General features: G+C 55.2%; 1 protein-coding gene across 1 annotated transcript; it reads left to right on the top strand.

The window, feature by feature from the left end:
• The first annotated feature begins 529 nt into the window (after positions 1–529).
• SERINC2 (serine incorporator 2) lies at positions 530–15,592 on the top strand. Its single transcript, XM_036862568.1, has 10 exons — positions 530–660; positions 6,147–6,308; positions 7,022–7,212; positions 7,673–7,752; positions 8,140–8,277; positions 9,127–9,296; positions 11,025–11,115; positions 11,412–11,553; positions 13,842–14,057; positions 15,008–15,592. Exons 1-10 carry the CDS (start codon positions 622–624, stop codon positions 15,141–15,143), a joined length of 1,365 nt encoding a protein of 454 aa, XP_036718463.1. The 5' UTR covers positions 530–621; the 3' UTR covers positions 15,144–15,592.

Consider the following 15,592-nt stretch of genomic DNA (forward strand, 5'->3'; position numbering starts at 1 on the left):
GATGAAAGAGTGCGAGGCGGGGTCTTAGAAGTAACAGGCACAGGGAGCTCACACTTGGCAAGCACCTCCTATGTGTTGTAACAGCCCTTTGAGGTAGGTATCCTCACTTTACAGATGGGAAAACTGAGGCTCAGAGAGGTGAAGTGACTTGCCCATTCCTTTGTCCAGTCATTCATCATTCAACGCTTACGTATTGGGCAGAGGCTCCGTGCCAAGCGCCGAGGAGTCAGGGGTGACCATCTCTTGGCTTCTGTCCCCTGCGGTGGGGGTCCGGGGGAAGTGCTGTGAGGTCGCATTGCGGCCTCGTCGGCACTCGAACCCAGGTCTCACTATTTCCAAACCATCACTTTGGATCCGGACACCAGACCAGTTGCGCGGCTCGCGCGGCCGCTGGAATCCCCGGTACCTCCACTTTCCCTAAGGTCCCACCTGCCGCACCTGGCCCAGGTGAGTCCCGGGAGGCCCCGAGCGCCGCCGGAAGGCGGCGAGCGGTTCCGGCAGGTAGGGCGGGGCGGGGCCGGGGCGGGGCGGGGCTGAGGGCGGGGCCAGCCCGCGGCGCCAGGAGCCCGACCGGATCCAGCGCCCCTCTGCCCGCGCCCTGCGCCCCGCGCCGCCGCCGCCATGGGGGCCTGTCTGGGCGCCTGCTCCCTGCTCAGCTGCGTGAGTCCCGCCCCCGGCGCCCGCCCCCGCCGTCTGCCCCTTCTTCGGCCTCGCACTTTTGTCCTTTCTTCCTCCAAATAGTTTCTTCTTTTTCCTTCCTCCAAACTTGTCTTTCTGGGCCCGCACCCAGCCTCCTCGCCCCTCGGGTCCCCCCTCTCACCGACTTCCCCCGCCCCCATCCCGGGCCCGCGGGCGCCGGGGACAGCTGGTGTCCGGGGATCGGGTTACCGCGGGGGAGGGGGTGGGGGGCGCTCGGGCGGGGGAGGGGGTGTCCTGGGCGGGCGCCCCTCCAGGGAACTGGGGCGACTGAGGCCCAGAGCCCGGGGCGGGGGTGGGCGCTGCGGCCCCAGCTGGCTCAGCTTGGAGTCGTCCTGGCAGTGGTCCTCTGGTCTCCCTCCCGGACGCTCTCTTTGTGTGGCCTGCCGGTCCCTGTCCCTCTCTGCCGTGTGTCCTTCTCTGTTTCTCTGGCAATCTGTCAGTTGGTCTTTCTGTCCCTACCCGTCTGCCTCAGTTTGTCCATTTGTGTGTGTCTGATATCTGTCCGTTCGTTTGTCCGACTGTCTTTGTCTGTCCGAAGCCTCTCCATCTATCATTGTCTGTCTAGACGGTTCCCTGTCTGTCCGCCGGGGTCTGTCTGCCCGTCCGGTCTATCAGTCTCTCTGTGTCTTGTCTCTGCTTCGTTCAGTCTGGCTCAGGCTAATTCCTGGGCACTTCCCCAATGAACCCCAGACCCTTGCCCTCTGGGCCCCAGAGCCGAAGTTGGGGGTGGGGAGGAGGCCTCCTTTGCCTCTCTAAGCCGGTCTTGAGTGAGGGGTGCGGGTTACCACCGCCATCGGCCCAACTCTGGGTGGGAAAACCCAGGAACTGAGGGAGGTTGGGGTGTGTGTGTGGGAGGGATTACCTGGTCGTCTGCTCGGGGACCTGGGGAGCAGCCAGCAGAGGGGAGGAGCGTCCGCCAGACCCCGGCTGGGAGGCCCCTTCTCTTTTCTCCTTTCCCAGCCCCCTCTCCCTTCCCTCTTCCCTTCACTAAATCTGAGGTTCATTTAGGCAGCCCCCTCCCCCCTGCCCCACACAAAGATGAGTGGAGAGGAAGGAGGGGGAGTCTGGTGGCCGCTGAATCCCAGACTTAGTTTCCTTTGTCCCTGATTTGTGTGAGTGTGTTAGGATGGGGGTGTAGGGGCGGACAGCTGGGGGATCTAGAGATTTACTTTACAGCCATTTTTGGAGAATGATATCTGCACAGAGAGGCTACATAGTGGGTTCCTGGACTCTTGTCCTCCCTGGGCCTCTATTTCCCCATCTGTGAAGGGTGTGTGTGTGTGTGTGTGTGTGTGTGTGTGTGTGTGTGTGCGTGTGCGTGCATACCCGCTGGAGGGGGAATCAAGAGCTGGTCCCTGAGATCCCTCCCTGCCCAGTGAAACCGAGGTTTGGGCTGGGGCTCTGGCCAGAAAGGGTTTGCTTCCTGATGGGGGAGGGAGAGTTTCCTTGGAGTTGACCAGAATTTCGTCAGGCTGGGCTATCCTGGGGGTGGGGGGAGTGTTGCAGGGAGACCTGCCATTTCTCTGTGTCTCTGTCTCCCTGTCTACCTCCCTCATAATGATACTGGGAAGATTTAAAAGTGCCCCGCCCTGTTCCTGGCATAGAGTAAGTGCTCCAAATAGGAGCTATTGTTATTATCATCTTAAAAAGGTGGGTGGAGAATTCCCTCTGGAGCCAGTTGCTGGTCTCTGAGTCAGACTCCTACAGTGCTGAGTCAGAAGGCACCTGACAGGCCTGCTCCAACCCCCAGTTTACAGATGAGGAAGCTGCAGCCCAGAGAGGTTAGCCGACTTGCCTAAGGTTGCACAGTGAAAGGAGGAGGAACTGCACAGTCAGGGTTAAAATCTGATTCCTGGTCTAGGCTTCTGCCCACACCTTCCCTCCCTTCACATCCTGGATGCTGAGGGATAGGGTTGGCACAGAGTGGAATCAGGAGGTTCGCTTAGGGAGTATCTGCAAGGGACCTGCCCCTCGGGTCAGCGGCCTCCCCTTGGCGTTCTGACCTCTGACATTTACTGAGTACTTACTGCATGCCAGGTGCTGTGCTGAGCCCTTCACCCCTGCCATCTCATTACCCACCCCACCCGCCAACCCCATGACATAGTTATCCTATTTTACAGGTCATGATACTGACAATAGCTGCCGTTTACTGAGTGCTTACTGTAGGCCCAGAGCTCACAGCCCAGAGCTGTCCAGTGGTAGCCCAGGCCCAGCAGTGTAGTGAGCGCTTCGTATATACCCTTTCATTTAATCTTCACAACGACCCCAATGAAGCAGTGAATATTATCCCCATTTCACAGCTGAGGAAGCTGGATCAGAGAGGGAAGATGATTTCCCCACAGCCACACAGTATTAAGTGGTACAGTTGGGCACTACTGGATACCAATAACAACCTGTTTCAATGGACATTGCCCCACAGGAGTGAAGTTCTAATGGGGGGTTGCCAGGCATCTTTAGAGGGAACATTTTGGCATACATGGGTCGGTGGGGAAGACTTTTGTCCCTCCTGCTGTGACGCATTTGCATCTGCCTCTTGGTCAGGGCAGGAAGGGGACAAAAGTCGCTCTCTTGGTCAGCATTTGGACTGGGCTGAAGGTGAGTCCTGGCCAGGAGGAGATAAGATGGGCCCACTAGGGATGGGAGTCACCAGCCAAGGCAGCACATGGTGAGTTGGACGGTCAGCAGATATTTAAGGAGGACCTTCTACAGTCGAGGGAGTGTGAAAGGCCTTTGGCTCAGACCGATTGGTCTTGGTCCTGGCTTGGCCTCTTCTCAGCAGCGTGACTGAGGACCTCTCTCCTTGTCTGTAAAGTGGAGAGAACAACGGCACCTGCCTCTCAGCAGGTCAGGAGGGATCAGTGGGACTTAGTTAGCATGAAGCTGGCGTGCAGCGGCTGCTCTGTAAGCTCCCGCCGGTGGTAAAGTGCTGGAGACCACATTCGAGGAATGGGGAAGCTGGTGAAACCCAGGGCTGTCTGACGGGCTCCAAGCCACCTCACTGCCCTGCCCAGAGGCCCATTTTATGGCTGAGGAAACTGAGTCCCACTTGTCTAAGGTCATACTGCCAGCTGGTGGCAGAGTCAAGACAGGGCCCTCTCCTCTTCACACTGCGTGGGGGAAGGAAGTATGCTTTGAGTAGTCTTGGGCTGACCTCTTCTCTCCTGTGTTTGGCCTAGTGCTAGGGTGGCTCAGCCAGTTATGGGGTGCCACGGAAACTTGCAGCTTAAAGACTCTCAGACCCAGGGCTCCTGAGTTCTGAGTTCTCCATTCTGAGAACCTGGCTGGTGCTAAGATTCCACCGCTCTTATTTCTGGCGCTTTTCCATTGCTGCCTTTCCCCTGAGTGCATTTGTGGAGGGGGTGTTGTAATCTGAGTGCGGGAACTTTGTTTGTAGCTTGCCTTGGCCCTTCACATTGCATCACGAGCGTGGCCTGTGTTGCTGTCGGTCTAGTGGCTTTCATCTTTCCCGCCTCTGTAACATTCCATGGAGTCAGTGGGCCACCACTGTCCCCTGGTGTTGGGCAATGAGGTCATTTGCAGTTTCCTGATAGTCTAATAAGCTCCTACAACCTAAAGCTTCGTGCCTGTTTTAGTTTTTTTCTTAATTTAAAATTTTTATTTTTTGATAATGAAAATCAACTTTACTGGGGTATAATTTATATTTAACTATATTTAGTTGTATACACCCATTTAAGTGTTACCAACACATCTGCTCCATTCAGCAGAGAGATCCCTCTTAGGGATCACGATGTGCCATGATGTACCACGATGTAATGATGGATATTTAGTTATTTTCAGCTTTCCCCTATTATTTTCCTTGTGTGAACAGTGTCACAATGGACTTTTCCCTGTGTACATGTGTGCACACGTGTCTGCCTTTACTCCCGTGGGCTGGTATTTCTATAGGAAGAGGTTGTGGTAGGAGTGATCCCCAGAGGTGGAGTGGGGATCGGAATGTATGAACAACTCCAAGGAAGCTCCAGAAGCAGCGGGGGGATCCAGGATGGCAGAGCCTGTGTCTTTCTTGCCCTCCAGACTCTTAAATACCTGAATGAGGAGTCAGGGCTGTTTGGGGGAAGAGAAACAGTGAACCAGATGTATCTGGATGTGAGCCCACTTCCTCCAAGTCTGGGCTGTAGAACTGGCTCCCAAGGGCTGAGTCTACAGCTACGAAAGGTGTGGCATCACCAGCCCCTAAGTGATTTCAGCCAGCCCTAGGGAGGGAGGGTCTGACAGAGGGCAGAGGAGCTGGAGACAGAAAGGGTTGGACGCCTCTGCTGTCCCAAACTGGTGCAGCCCCAGAGCGGGAAGTCACAGCCACTCATATTCTTCATTCCATTCATTCAACAGATGTTGATTTATCAGCACTTGCTGTTTTTTGAGGTCTTAACATACGTCTGGTACGATGCCAGACACTTTACATTTGTTCGGCAGATAGTCACTGAGCTCCCGATGATGTGCCAGGCACAGTTCCCACCTCTGGGAATACCATGGTGAACAAAACAGACAAAACCCCTTGCCCTGGTGGAGCTTGCATGCTAGCAATGAGAGGCAGGCAACACGAGTAAACTATGAAGCCAATCAGGTGGTAGTAAGTCCTACAGAGAAAAATAAAGCAGGGAAGGGAGAAAGGGAGCCTGAGTGAGTTACAATTTTTTTTGGTCGTGCTGCGAGGCTTGCGGGATCTTAGTTCCCCGACCAGGGATTGAACCCGGGCCCTCGGCAGTGAAAGCACGGAGTCCTAACCACTGGACTGCCAGGGAATTACCAGGGAGTTACAATTTAAAATCCCTACCGGACTTCCCTGGCGGTCCAGTGGTTAAGACTCTGCACTTCCACTGCAGGGGGTGAGGGTTAGATCCCTGGTTGGAAACTAAGATCCTGCGTGCTGCGCAGCACAGCCAAAAAATTAAAAATTGAAAAATAAAATAAAATCCCTACAGTATTTCATTCTTAGAACTGCTATGTGAGAAGCAGGTACTGTTACGATTCCCATTTTATGGAAGAGGAAACTGAGGTCCAGAGAGCTTGAGTGAGCTGTATAAGGTCACATAGCTAATCAGTGAAAGAGCTGGCCTTCTGGATTTTTTTTTTCCACTCTGCCTCCTCCTAAGTAAGAAGCACTGTGACCCCAGCTCTCTCTCCGAAGCCACAGTAACACCTGAGATGGATCCAGGTTTGAATCTGGGTTCTGTTGCTTACTGGCTGTGTGTCCTTGTGGGACCCAGCCTCTCCCAGCCTTGGTTTCCTTGGCCTCTCCCTTGGGCTTGAAAGTTAGATGGGGTGACATCTGGGGAAGAGGTATCCCTTCGCGGTGTGGCACAGGCAGTCTCTGCGTAGGTTTGGAGATACTGAACAGGCAGCGGGCAGTGGGTGGATGCTGCGTGCTTGGGCGGGGAAGGGGAGAGGAGACCAGAGAGTAAGGTGCCATCCTGGCCTCCCCGCAGGCGTCCTGCCTCTGCGGCTCTGCCCCCTGCATCCTGTGCAGCTGCTGCCCCTGCAGCCACAGCTCCACACTGAGCCGCCTCATCTTCACGGCCTTCCTCTTCCTGGGGGTGCTGGTGTCCGTCATCATGCTGAGTCCCGGTGTGGAGGGCCAGCTCTACAAGGTGAGCCACCTGTGGGACCTGGCCTCTGGCAAAGGCTCAGCTACCAGGGGGCCCAGGCTTGGGGGCCCAGCTGATCAAGAGGTGGGCAGGAGTGCCAGCGCACCGATGATCCAAGCTTGACGATGGAGGGTCGTTTCTTCATGTTGGGAGGAGGGTTTGAGCCTTATTGTTTCTCATAAGCCTTGGTCCCCTCGGGAAGTCTCATGAATCATTATCGCCATCCCCGCCAGACACTGGCCCAGGGTAAGCTCTGCCCACTTTAATGCATAAGCCCAGTTTGAGGGTCCTAAGTCTTCCCTTCATCTCAGTGTTTCATAGCCAGTGGGATAGTTAGGCCAGAGGTTCTGACATACTAGTGTATACAGAGCATGAATTCCCTGGGAAGTGTGCTCGTCATGCAGAATCTCAGACCCTGCCTTAGAGACTCTAGTTCTGTAGGAGAGGGGAACCTCCGGGGATTCTGATGTAGCTGGTGGGTGGAGAGCACTTTGGGAAATCCTGCCCTGGACCGTGCCATGCCTTCCGTTTGTCCCTGGGGGGCTCACTCATAGGGCTTCAGCCGCAGAGGTGGGTGGGAATGGAGATGGGCCATGGGTGGAGGTGGGAGGCTCGGGTGGCCCTGCTGGGAGAGCCTCCTGCCTGGCGGCCTGGGCGGAGTCAGCCCGGGTTCTGGGTGGGGTGGGGTCTTCCAGCTGCTCTGTCTGTCTCCACAGCTGCCCTGGGTGTGTGAGGAGGCGGCCGGGTCCCCCGTCGTCCTGCAGGGCCACATCGACTGTGGCTCCCTGCTCGGCCACCGTGCCGTCTACCGTATGTGCTTCGCTATGGCGGCCTTCTTCTTCCTTTTCACCCTGCTCATGACCTGCGTGCGCAGCAGCCGGGACCCCAGGGCTGCCATCCAGAACGGGTGAGGAGGGGTCCCACCTGCACCCTGGGCCCCTCCCGCTGTGGTTTTCCCCATCCTCTGCCTGTCTCCAGCAATCTCCAGACCCTAATCCTCAGACTCAGGAGCCGCTGAAGCCAGGAGGGCACGGCACAGAGGTCAGCTCATTTAGTAGTTCCCGTTTCTCAGATGAGGAAATAAAGCTCAGAAAAGGCAACAGCATCCCTCAGGCCACGCACCAATTTAGTGACACAGTTGGGGTTAGAACCCGGGTGACCATCCTCACCCATCACTGGTCCTTCCCTTTGCCCCTCGGGGCTTTTTCTAGGGCCAGGACAGACTTTCTGTGCCTGTCAGACCATCAGGAAATCTCTCTCACCTCTCCCAGTACCTGCTCTTCAGGGGTGGGGTTCTGGGGGTCCAGGCTTTTTCTTTCCCCCCTTACTCAGCTTTCTTGTCTGTCCTACCCCTTTCCCCACCATAGGTTTTGGTTCTTTAAATTCCTGGTTTTCGTGGGCATCACCGTGGGCGCCTTCTACATCCCTGACGGCTCCTTCTCCAACAGTAGGTGGCCCTGGCAGGGAGGGACGGGGGCTACCAAGAAGGATGAGCGTGCTGGGGGCTCCTTTGCACACAGACCCCAGACTGCTGGCTGGGTCCTTGCCTCCCACCCAGGAGACAGGACTCTGGTGCTTGGCCACATAGCCTTTGGGCAACTCGGGGTTGGAGGGAACCCCCCTTGACCCCGACCCACACCCTGACACAAGGCATCTCTGTGCGTGGCCAGGGGCTCCTGAGGGCGGGGACTTTGCTGCTTCTCAGTGTCCCCAGTGTAGGGTGTGGCACAAATGACTGTTGAATGTATAAAAGTGAGCGTGAGAAGAGACCCAGACCCAGGGGCTGCTGCGCCACGGCTGGACCCCCTTGCCTCCCTCCCCTCTGCCTGCCTAGTCTGGTTCTACTTTGGTGTCGCGGGCTCCTTCGTCTTCCTCCTCGTCCAGCTGTTGCTGCTTATCGACTTTGCGCACTCCTGGAACCAGCGGTGGCTGAACAAGGCTGAGAAGAGCGACTCCCGCACCTGGTATGCAGGTCAGTGCCACCCAACGGCCTCGCCAGGGGGCTGGGCTACCTGAGGAGTCGGGGGGTGGGGGGGTGGGGGGGGGTGGGGAGTGGTGTTCCCTGAAGCTGGACGACGCCTGGAGGGCATCTCGAGCTGCCTCCTAAGGCAGGAACTGAGCCGTCTGTGTCACATGGAGGGAAGGGTGTGTGGCAGGGGCCGCTGACCCGGGGTGGCCGAGGTGGGGTCAGATGAGAGCTGCACTGGAGAGTTCACAGGGATCTGGTTGAGCGACCCCTGCAGGGCGAGCCACGAATGACACCTGGTCATTGAAACCCCAGTGGCAGAACGGGTCCCTTTTCAGTTCTTCTGAACTGATCAAGAAGAAAGGCGCTCTTCAAGGTTGATTTGATTTTCACACCTCCCTGATCACCAGGCGTCTAGTTCACTTTTTGAAAGACTGTTCTCTATTCACTGTCTTTTTTTTGGCTGCATTGGGTCTTTGTTGCTGTGCGCGGGCTTTCTCTAGTTGCGGCGAGCGGGGGCTACTCTTCTTCGTTGCCGCGTGCAGGCTTCTCATTGCGGTGGCTTCTCTTGTTGCAGAGCACAGGCTCTAGGCACGCGGGCTTCAGTAGTTGTGGCGCACGGACTTAGTTGCTCCACAGCATGTGGGATCTTCCCGGACTAGGGCTCGAACCCGTGTCCCCTGCATTGGCAGGCGGATTCTTAACCACTGCACCACCAGGGAAGCCCCCAGGGACCGAAGTTTAGTAGACACTCCTTGGAGGAGGAAGTTGGGGCCCGAGACCCCGTGCACTGCTCGACAAGGGATGGGGGTCCTTGCACCTCCTCACCCACCTGCCGCTGCCCCTCCCTCCCAGGCCTCTTCTTCTTCACCCTCCTCTTCTACGCTCTGTCAATCGTGGCCGTGGCACTGCTGTTCATCTACTACACCCAGCCCGGCGCCTGCTACGAGGGCAAGGTCTTCATCAGCCTCAACCTCATTTTCTGTTTCTGCGTATCCATAGTCGCTGTCCTGCCCAAGGTCCAGGTGAGCCTGCCTGTCTCTGCCCAGCCTGAAACCAGGCTCCTCGGTGTGTGGGACTTCTTGTAGGAACCTTGGGGTCCTGGGGCCAGGGCTGTCAGTCACAGAGGCTTGGACCAAGAGTGTGGGCTCCCAAGTCAGCCTCCCTGGGTTAGAGTCTTGACTCTCGCATTTATATGCTGGCTGTCTTTGGGAAAGTGCCTTAACCTCTCTGTGCCTCTTTCGTCTCAAATGTAAATTGGGAATAATAACACTATTTGGAGTTATTCTCAAGATTGAGACCATGTTTATAAACACTTAGAACAGTGCCTGGCATATAGATATTAGAACAGTGAACACTTAGAACAGTGCCTGGCATATCCATCAGACATTGACTATTGTTATCATTATTTTGATTTCATCATTGTTTTCATGCAAATCAGGAGAACATTAGGAAGGATCACCGAGTGATGATTCCTAGATACCTCAAGAAGTGGTGTTAGAAGGTGCAGTTCCACAGTTTCCAATCCCAGACTATCTGGGATGATGGGTGGGAGCTCCCAAGGTAATCACTTGTTTTTCAGAAGGGAAGCCTTCTGAGTCCAGTGGTATTTCACAGTTTGGGATATCAGCCCACCAGGTGTTTCAAAGGTAGCTTAGATAGTCTTTGGGGGTCCTTAGCAGAACGGTTGGGAATCTCCCTTCTGGCCAGAGCTTCCATTTCCCAGTAAGAAAACGGAAGCCCAGAGAGGGTGATGCCTCTGTTCCAGGTCACACAGCAATCAGTATTCATTCAGCAAATACCTCTTGAGCATCCACTGTGTATCAGGCATTCTTCTAGATGTTGGGGATACAGCTGTGAGGAAGAGGAGGAATAATAATAGCTAACAGTTAATGACATCTGTCATGTTATTTAGTCCTTGCACCATCATCATCCCCGCTTTCCAGATGAGGAAACAGAGGCTTAAAGTTAGTAAAGAGACTTGCCTGAGGTCACACGGCTAGTAAGGGGTGGAGCTGGGATTTGAACCCAGGCAGACTGGCTCCAGAGACTGTGCTCCTAATCATAGAGTTCAGATTCATATTTTCAAGTGTGTCTGTGTGGTGAGGAGTGGGAAAGAACAACCGATAGGAGATGAGGCCAGGTGAAGTAATTTTGGAGAATAAGTGCTATGTGGAAAATAAAAGAGGGTATGGGCTGAAAGGGAGGTGGGCAGGCAGGGCCGGGGTCTGCTGCAGTCAGGGTTTTCAGAGCCTTTTGGGGGGGTCCTGTTTGAGCTGAAGCCTGAATATAAAGACACTGCTGGTGCAGAGATATGGGGGAGGAAGATGTCAGGGAGAGGGCAGAGCGAGTGCAAAGACCCTGAGGTTGGAGAGGATTTGGCAGGTTCCACGGACAGAGAGGTGGCCACCATGTTTGGGGAGTAGTCAGCAGGGAGGGCTGTCGGATGAAGATGCAGATGGGGTAAACGAAGGAGGGCTTTAATTCAGAGTGTGAAGAAGTGCTGCCCTTGAAGGAGCTCAGCTGGGGAACAAGTCGGGCAACCTGTTAAGAGAAAAAATTAGGACTCTACCTTTGGGTGGGCGAGGTGGCAGTGGGTGGCCCGGGTGGTATGTTTTCCCGAAGGGTGTGGGATGGGATGGCCCTAGGGTGGTGGGGGTTTCTGAGGTCCCCCGGTTGGGCGTGGCTGGGCTGCGTGGGGGTGGGGTGTACCCAGGTTTGGCAGGAGTCACACTGTGGACTGCTCTTGCTAGGATGCCCAGCCCAGCTCGGGTCTGCTGCAGGCCTCGGTCATCACGCTCTACACCATGTTTGTCACCTGGTTGGCCTTATCCAATGTCCCCGGTGAGTAGAGGCCTGGGTTCCAGGTGGCCTGGTCTTCCTCCTGGGCTGGGGACCCTCAAAGATGATGGGGACATTCTCAGCCCATTCCAAGACTTAGTCCTTCAGGGAGGTGGGAGGACCCCATCTGTTCCTGGAGCTGTCTCTGTTGTTTTGTCTGCTGAGTGCTGTCGCTGGGACTTGAGTGGTTGGTTGTGTGTCTGTCTGTCCCTTGGCTGTCCATCTGAGCCCATCCTCTGGGCTCCCTGGCTACAGACCTGGCCTGCGTGGGCTGAGGGTGACCATGCTCCCATCCCCAGACCGGAAATGCAACCCCAACCTGCTGACCCACTTTGGCAATGGGACGGTCCTGGCAGGCCCCGAGGGCTACGAGACCCAGTGGTGGGATGCACCGAGCATCGTGGGCCTCATCGTCTTCATCCTGTGCACCCTCTTCATCAGGTAGGGTGGGGGGCTGGTTTCTGGGAAGGAATCATGATTGGGAGCCCTGAGGCACAAGTGATGGGAGGATGTGGGAGCCGGGACACCAAGCTGGAAGGCGCGCTCAGCAGGCAGCACATCCAGCCCCTGCACTGTGCTGGTGGGGAAACTGAGCCCCTCAGAGGGCACAGAGTGACTGGGCAGCGGAGGCGGGGCTGAACCCTGCCTCCTGGCCCAAGGCTTTTCCTGACCCCGGGCTGCCATGTGCCCAGCTCAGCCGGGTGCAGGCAGCTGTGGTGCCAGGGCAGGAGCCTGGACTGGGGCCAGCGGATCCAGGCTCTATCACTCACACCTGTGTGTGGCCGCTTCACCTTTCCAAGCTTCAGCTTCCTTTTCAGTTAAAGGATGATAACCTCTAATGCCCAGGGTGGCTTGTGACCCCACAGTGTCCCTTGAGAAAGAGCAGCTCATTCTTAAGATCACATGTGCTCTTAAGAGCACATTCTTTAAGGGGGTGTCTTAGCAAGTGCTTATCAGTGTGGACTTGAGCCAGATTGCCTGCAGTTGAGCCTGGCACCTTGGGCAAGTCTCTCAACCTTTCTGTGCTTCAGTTTCCTTATCTGTAAAATAGGAATAAAAATACTACTTACTTCATTGGATTGTTGAAGAGTTATGATGAGTTAATATGTACAAGGCACTTAGAAAAGAACTTGGCAAGTAGTAGGTGCCAAATAAGTGTTTGCTATTATTGCAAAGAACTATTAATATTTGCACAGCTGGATGGCTGTGAGTGGCTGTTTTGTGTCACCAGATGGTGGTATCAAGTATACTTATTGTTGACACTGGCAGACTCAGGTATTGCCTCCCTGCGGCCCGGCATCTCTCCAGGTGCCACTTTGTGTGTCTGCACCTCTGCCCTGATCTCCTTTTCTCCCCCAGTCACCCTTCCTGGGCAGTGCCCGTTTGCCTGTAAGCAGCACACCTGCTTCTAGGCTCCTGGGCTAGAACATTTTGAGGCTGTTTCACATTTCGTTTTGTTTTCACCTTTTTCAAAACATTTTCTCCCAGTTGAGTTGGGGCAGTTCACAAACATCTCTCTTCTTTGTCCTCTCCTTTGATTTCTTTTCCAATCTGGAAGGGCCCATGTCACCTCCATCTTACAGATGAGGAGACTGAGACTTGGTGAGGAGCAGCCACTTGTCCGAGGCCATGAGTGCACAGTGGCCATGGTGCTTGAGCTCACTTCCCTTCCCCCGAGCTCTGTCCCTCCCCATCCGCAACGTGGGCACAGAGCTGTGCTTCCTGATGCTTCTCATACTCACACCTCCCTGACCTTCAGTCACTGGGCTGCACCTCGGAGAGCCCACAGATCCCATCTGTTCTTAGCACAGTTCTTAAAACCCAGGAAGCAATGAAGCATAAACAGCCACGAGGGCAGGGACCACTGATGATGGCTCTTGCCCCCAGCTAGATGGCCCAGATCTAGGCTCATGTGCACTAGATATCAGCACAGTATTTGGTGATTGGGGTCAACTGAAGCTCAGCAAGGGGTGATTTTTCAGTTTGACGGAATGGGCTGGAATCCAGGCCTTTGTTCACTTTTTTCAGGATACAAGTTGGATCTTCAAAATTGTATATGTGTCTCAAACTATTAAATGTAGTCAAAAACATCAAGACCTCATTGTAGAAAAGCAAGGACAAAAATCATTACTATTATTCTCTCTTTATTATAAACATAGAGAAAGGGGAGGCAGTGGGTAATACTACTTAGGTAAAATGAATAAAAGGTAAACAAATGTACCAGCAAATGAGCATTATTATGAACATTTTTAATGAATGTAGTACCTGGTACGATCCTTTGCAGTACTAAGTTCTCAACATGTGTTTGTGGAAATGGCAAATAAACAACCAGAATAACAGGGGCCGTTTATTTGGTGTCTACTCTGTGCCAGGCACAGTGCTAGGGGCTTCAAACACCATTACTCCATTTAATCCTCCCAGCAACCCTGTAAGGGAGGTACTATTATCTCTGAATTTACAGACAAGGAATCAGAGGCTCAGAGAGGTTAAGCGTCTTGCCCCAGGTCACACAGGGAGCAGGGGTAGAGTTGAGAGTCAAGGCAGTTTGTTAACTCCAGGGCCCAGGGCCTAACCTCCAGGCCACCGGCTCCCGAGGCTCTGGGACCCCAGTGCCCATGGTCATCACGGCCAATGCCGTGGTGCGTGAGGCCCCCTGGCGCTGCCCACCCACCCACCTCAGTGGTGACGGCCTGACAGCCACATGCACATCCTGCCCCCGCCTCCCCCAGTCTGCGCTCCTCGGACCACCGGCAGGTAAACAGCCTGATGCAGACGGAGGAGTGCCCGCCTGTGCTGGAAGCCACGCAGCAGCAGCCGGTGGAGGTCTGCGAGGGCCGGGCCTTCGACAACGAGCAGGACAGCGTCACCTACAGCTACTCCTTCTTCCACTTCTGCCTGGTGCTCGCCTCTCTGCATGTCATGATGACGCTCACCAACTGGTACAGGTGCGTGGACGGAGCCGCAGTGTCCGCAGTGCGTGTGCCACTTCCCTTCCCCTCCAGCCCTGCGCTGGGGTTTAAGACTTGGGCATGGAGGTGTCTCTCTAGGACCCTCCAGGGAGCCTGCCTCATCTGTGCCCCAGTTTCCCTGCCAGTGCCTGGTCCACTCAGTAGCTGGTACCTTCGCTAAGTGCTGAGAAGTGGGGGTCACGGGAGGTGAGGCTGGACCTGTGCAGGGCAGACCGGGTTTACAGATCAGGGGTGGTGATTTGGGTTATGGGGTCGGATTTGGGATTCATGGTTTGAGGGTTAAGAGTAGGGTATGGGGTCAGAATCAAAGTCACAGGGTCAAGAACAGGAGTCATGAAGTCGAGAGTTGGGATTGGGGCCATAAAAAGTAACAAATTTGGCCATTTGGTTAAAATTGGGGTTACAAGTCCAGAAAGCCAGGATTGAAGTGACCAGGTCAAGGAGCTAAGATCAGAGTAACTAGGTTAGCGGCCAGAACTGGGGTCACAGGGCCAAGGGTCAAAATTGAGGTCAGAAATATCAGAACTGTGGTCATAAGATCAGGGATGGGGTTATGGGATTGAAGGTCAGAGTCAACATTAGAGGTCAGGACTAAAGTCAGGAGCTTCTGGGTCCCAAAGTCAGGGACCAGGAGTGCAGTCACAGAATTAGGATCATAAGGTTAGCGACCAGAATCAGGTCACAATATTATGCCTAGGACTGGGGTCAAGGTTGGAACTGAGGTCAGGGTCAGGTCTATGGTACAAGGCCATGAGCTCTATGTAGGGTCTTAAGACCAAGTGTCAAAAATATCAGAGACGGGGCTAGAGTTTACAGGATAAGAGCCAGAGGTGAAGTCAGGGGTCGCAACTGGATCCCAAGGTCAGGGCCAGGACTGAGGTCACAGCATCAGGGGCCAGGCTCACTGGGATGATGGTGTGTTCCAGACCCGGTGAGACCCGGAAGATGATCAGCACGTGGACCGCCGTGTGGGTGAAGATCTGTGCCAGCTGGGCAGGGCTGCTTCTCTACCTGTGGACCCTGGTAGCCCCCCTCCTCCTGCCCAACCGTGATTTCAGCTGAGGCAGCCCCCTGCAGCCAGCCCACCTGGTGCTTCGGGGCTCAGTGACCGCAGGCTGAGCACCCGCCCCACCTCCGGGACTTGCCCCTGAGCTGGGCCCCTCTGTTCTTAGTGCCTTCAGGGAGGAGGAGCATCAGGCCCCTCCCTCCCACTGCCCCCCCACCCCGACCATGGAGCTGCCTCCTCCTTCCCCTCACCCCCATTCGCCCACACTTGCCCTCTTGGGAAAAAAGGGTCCCTTGTTCTAAGGCTCCCCAGGAGAGGGTCCTGAAGGAGAGGAACACTGAGAGCTGCTCAGAGAGCAGGAGTGCTCGCCGCGGTGGGGTGCTCAGCACTGGGGCCCGGGTATTCCTGACCATGTACTCCAGGACACCCCGTCCCCTTCCTGGGCTCCGTGCCTTACTGAGTCTCTAAGACTCTGCCAATAAAGAAGCCGGTGTGTGTGCCTCCC

The sequence above is a fragment of the Balaenoptera musculus genome, chromosome 1 (genome assembly GCF_009873245.2).
Source record: "Balaenoptera musculus isolate JJ_BM4_2016_0621 chromosome 1, mBalMus1.pri.v3, whole genome shotgun sequence".
Taxonomy (NCBI): Eukaryota; Metazoa; Chordata; class Mammalia; order Artiodactyla; family Balaenopteridae; genus Balaenoptera; species Balaenoptera musculus.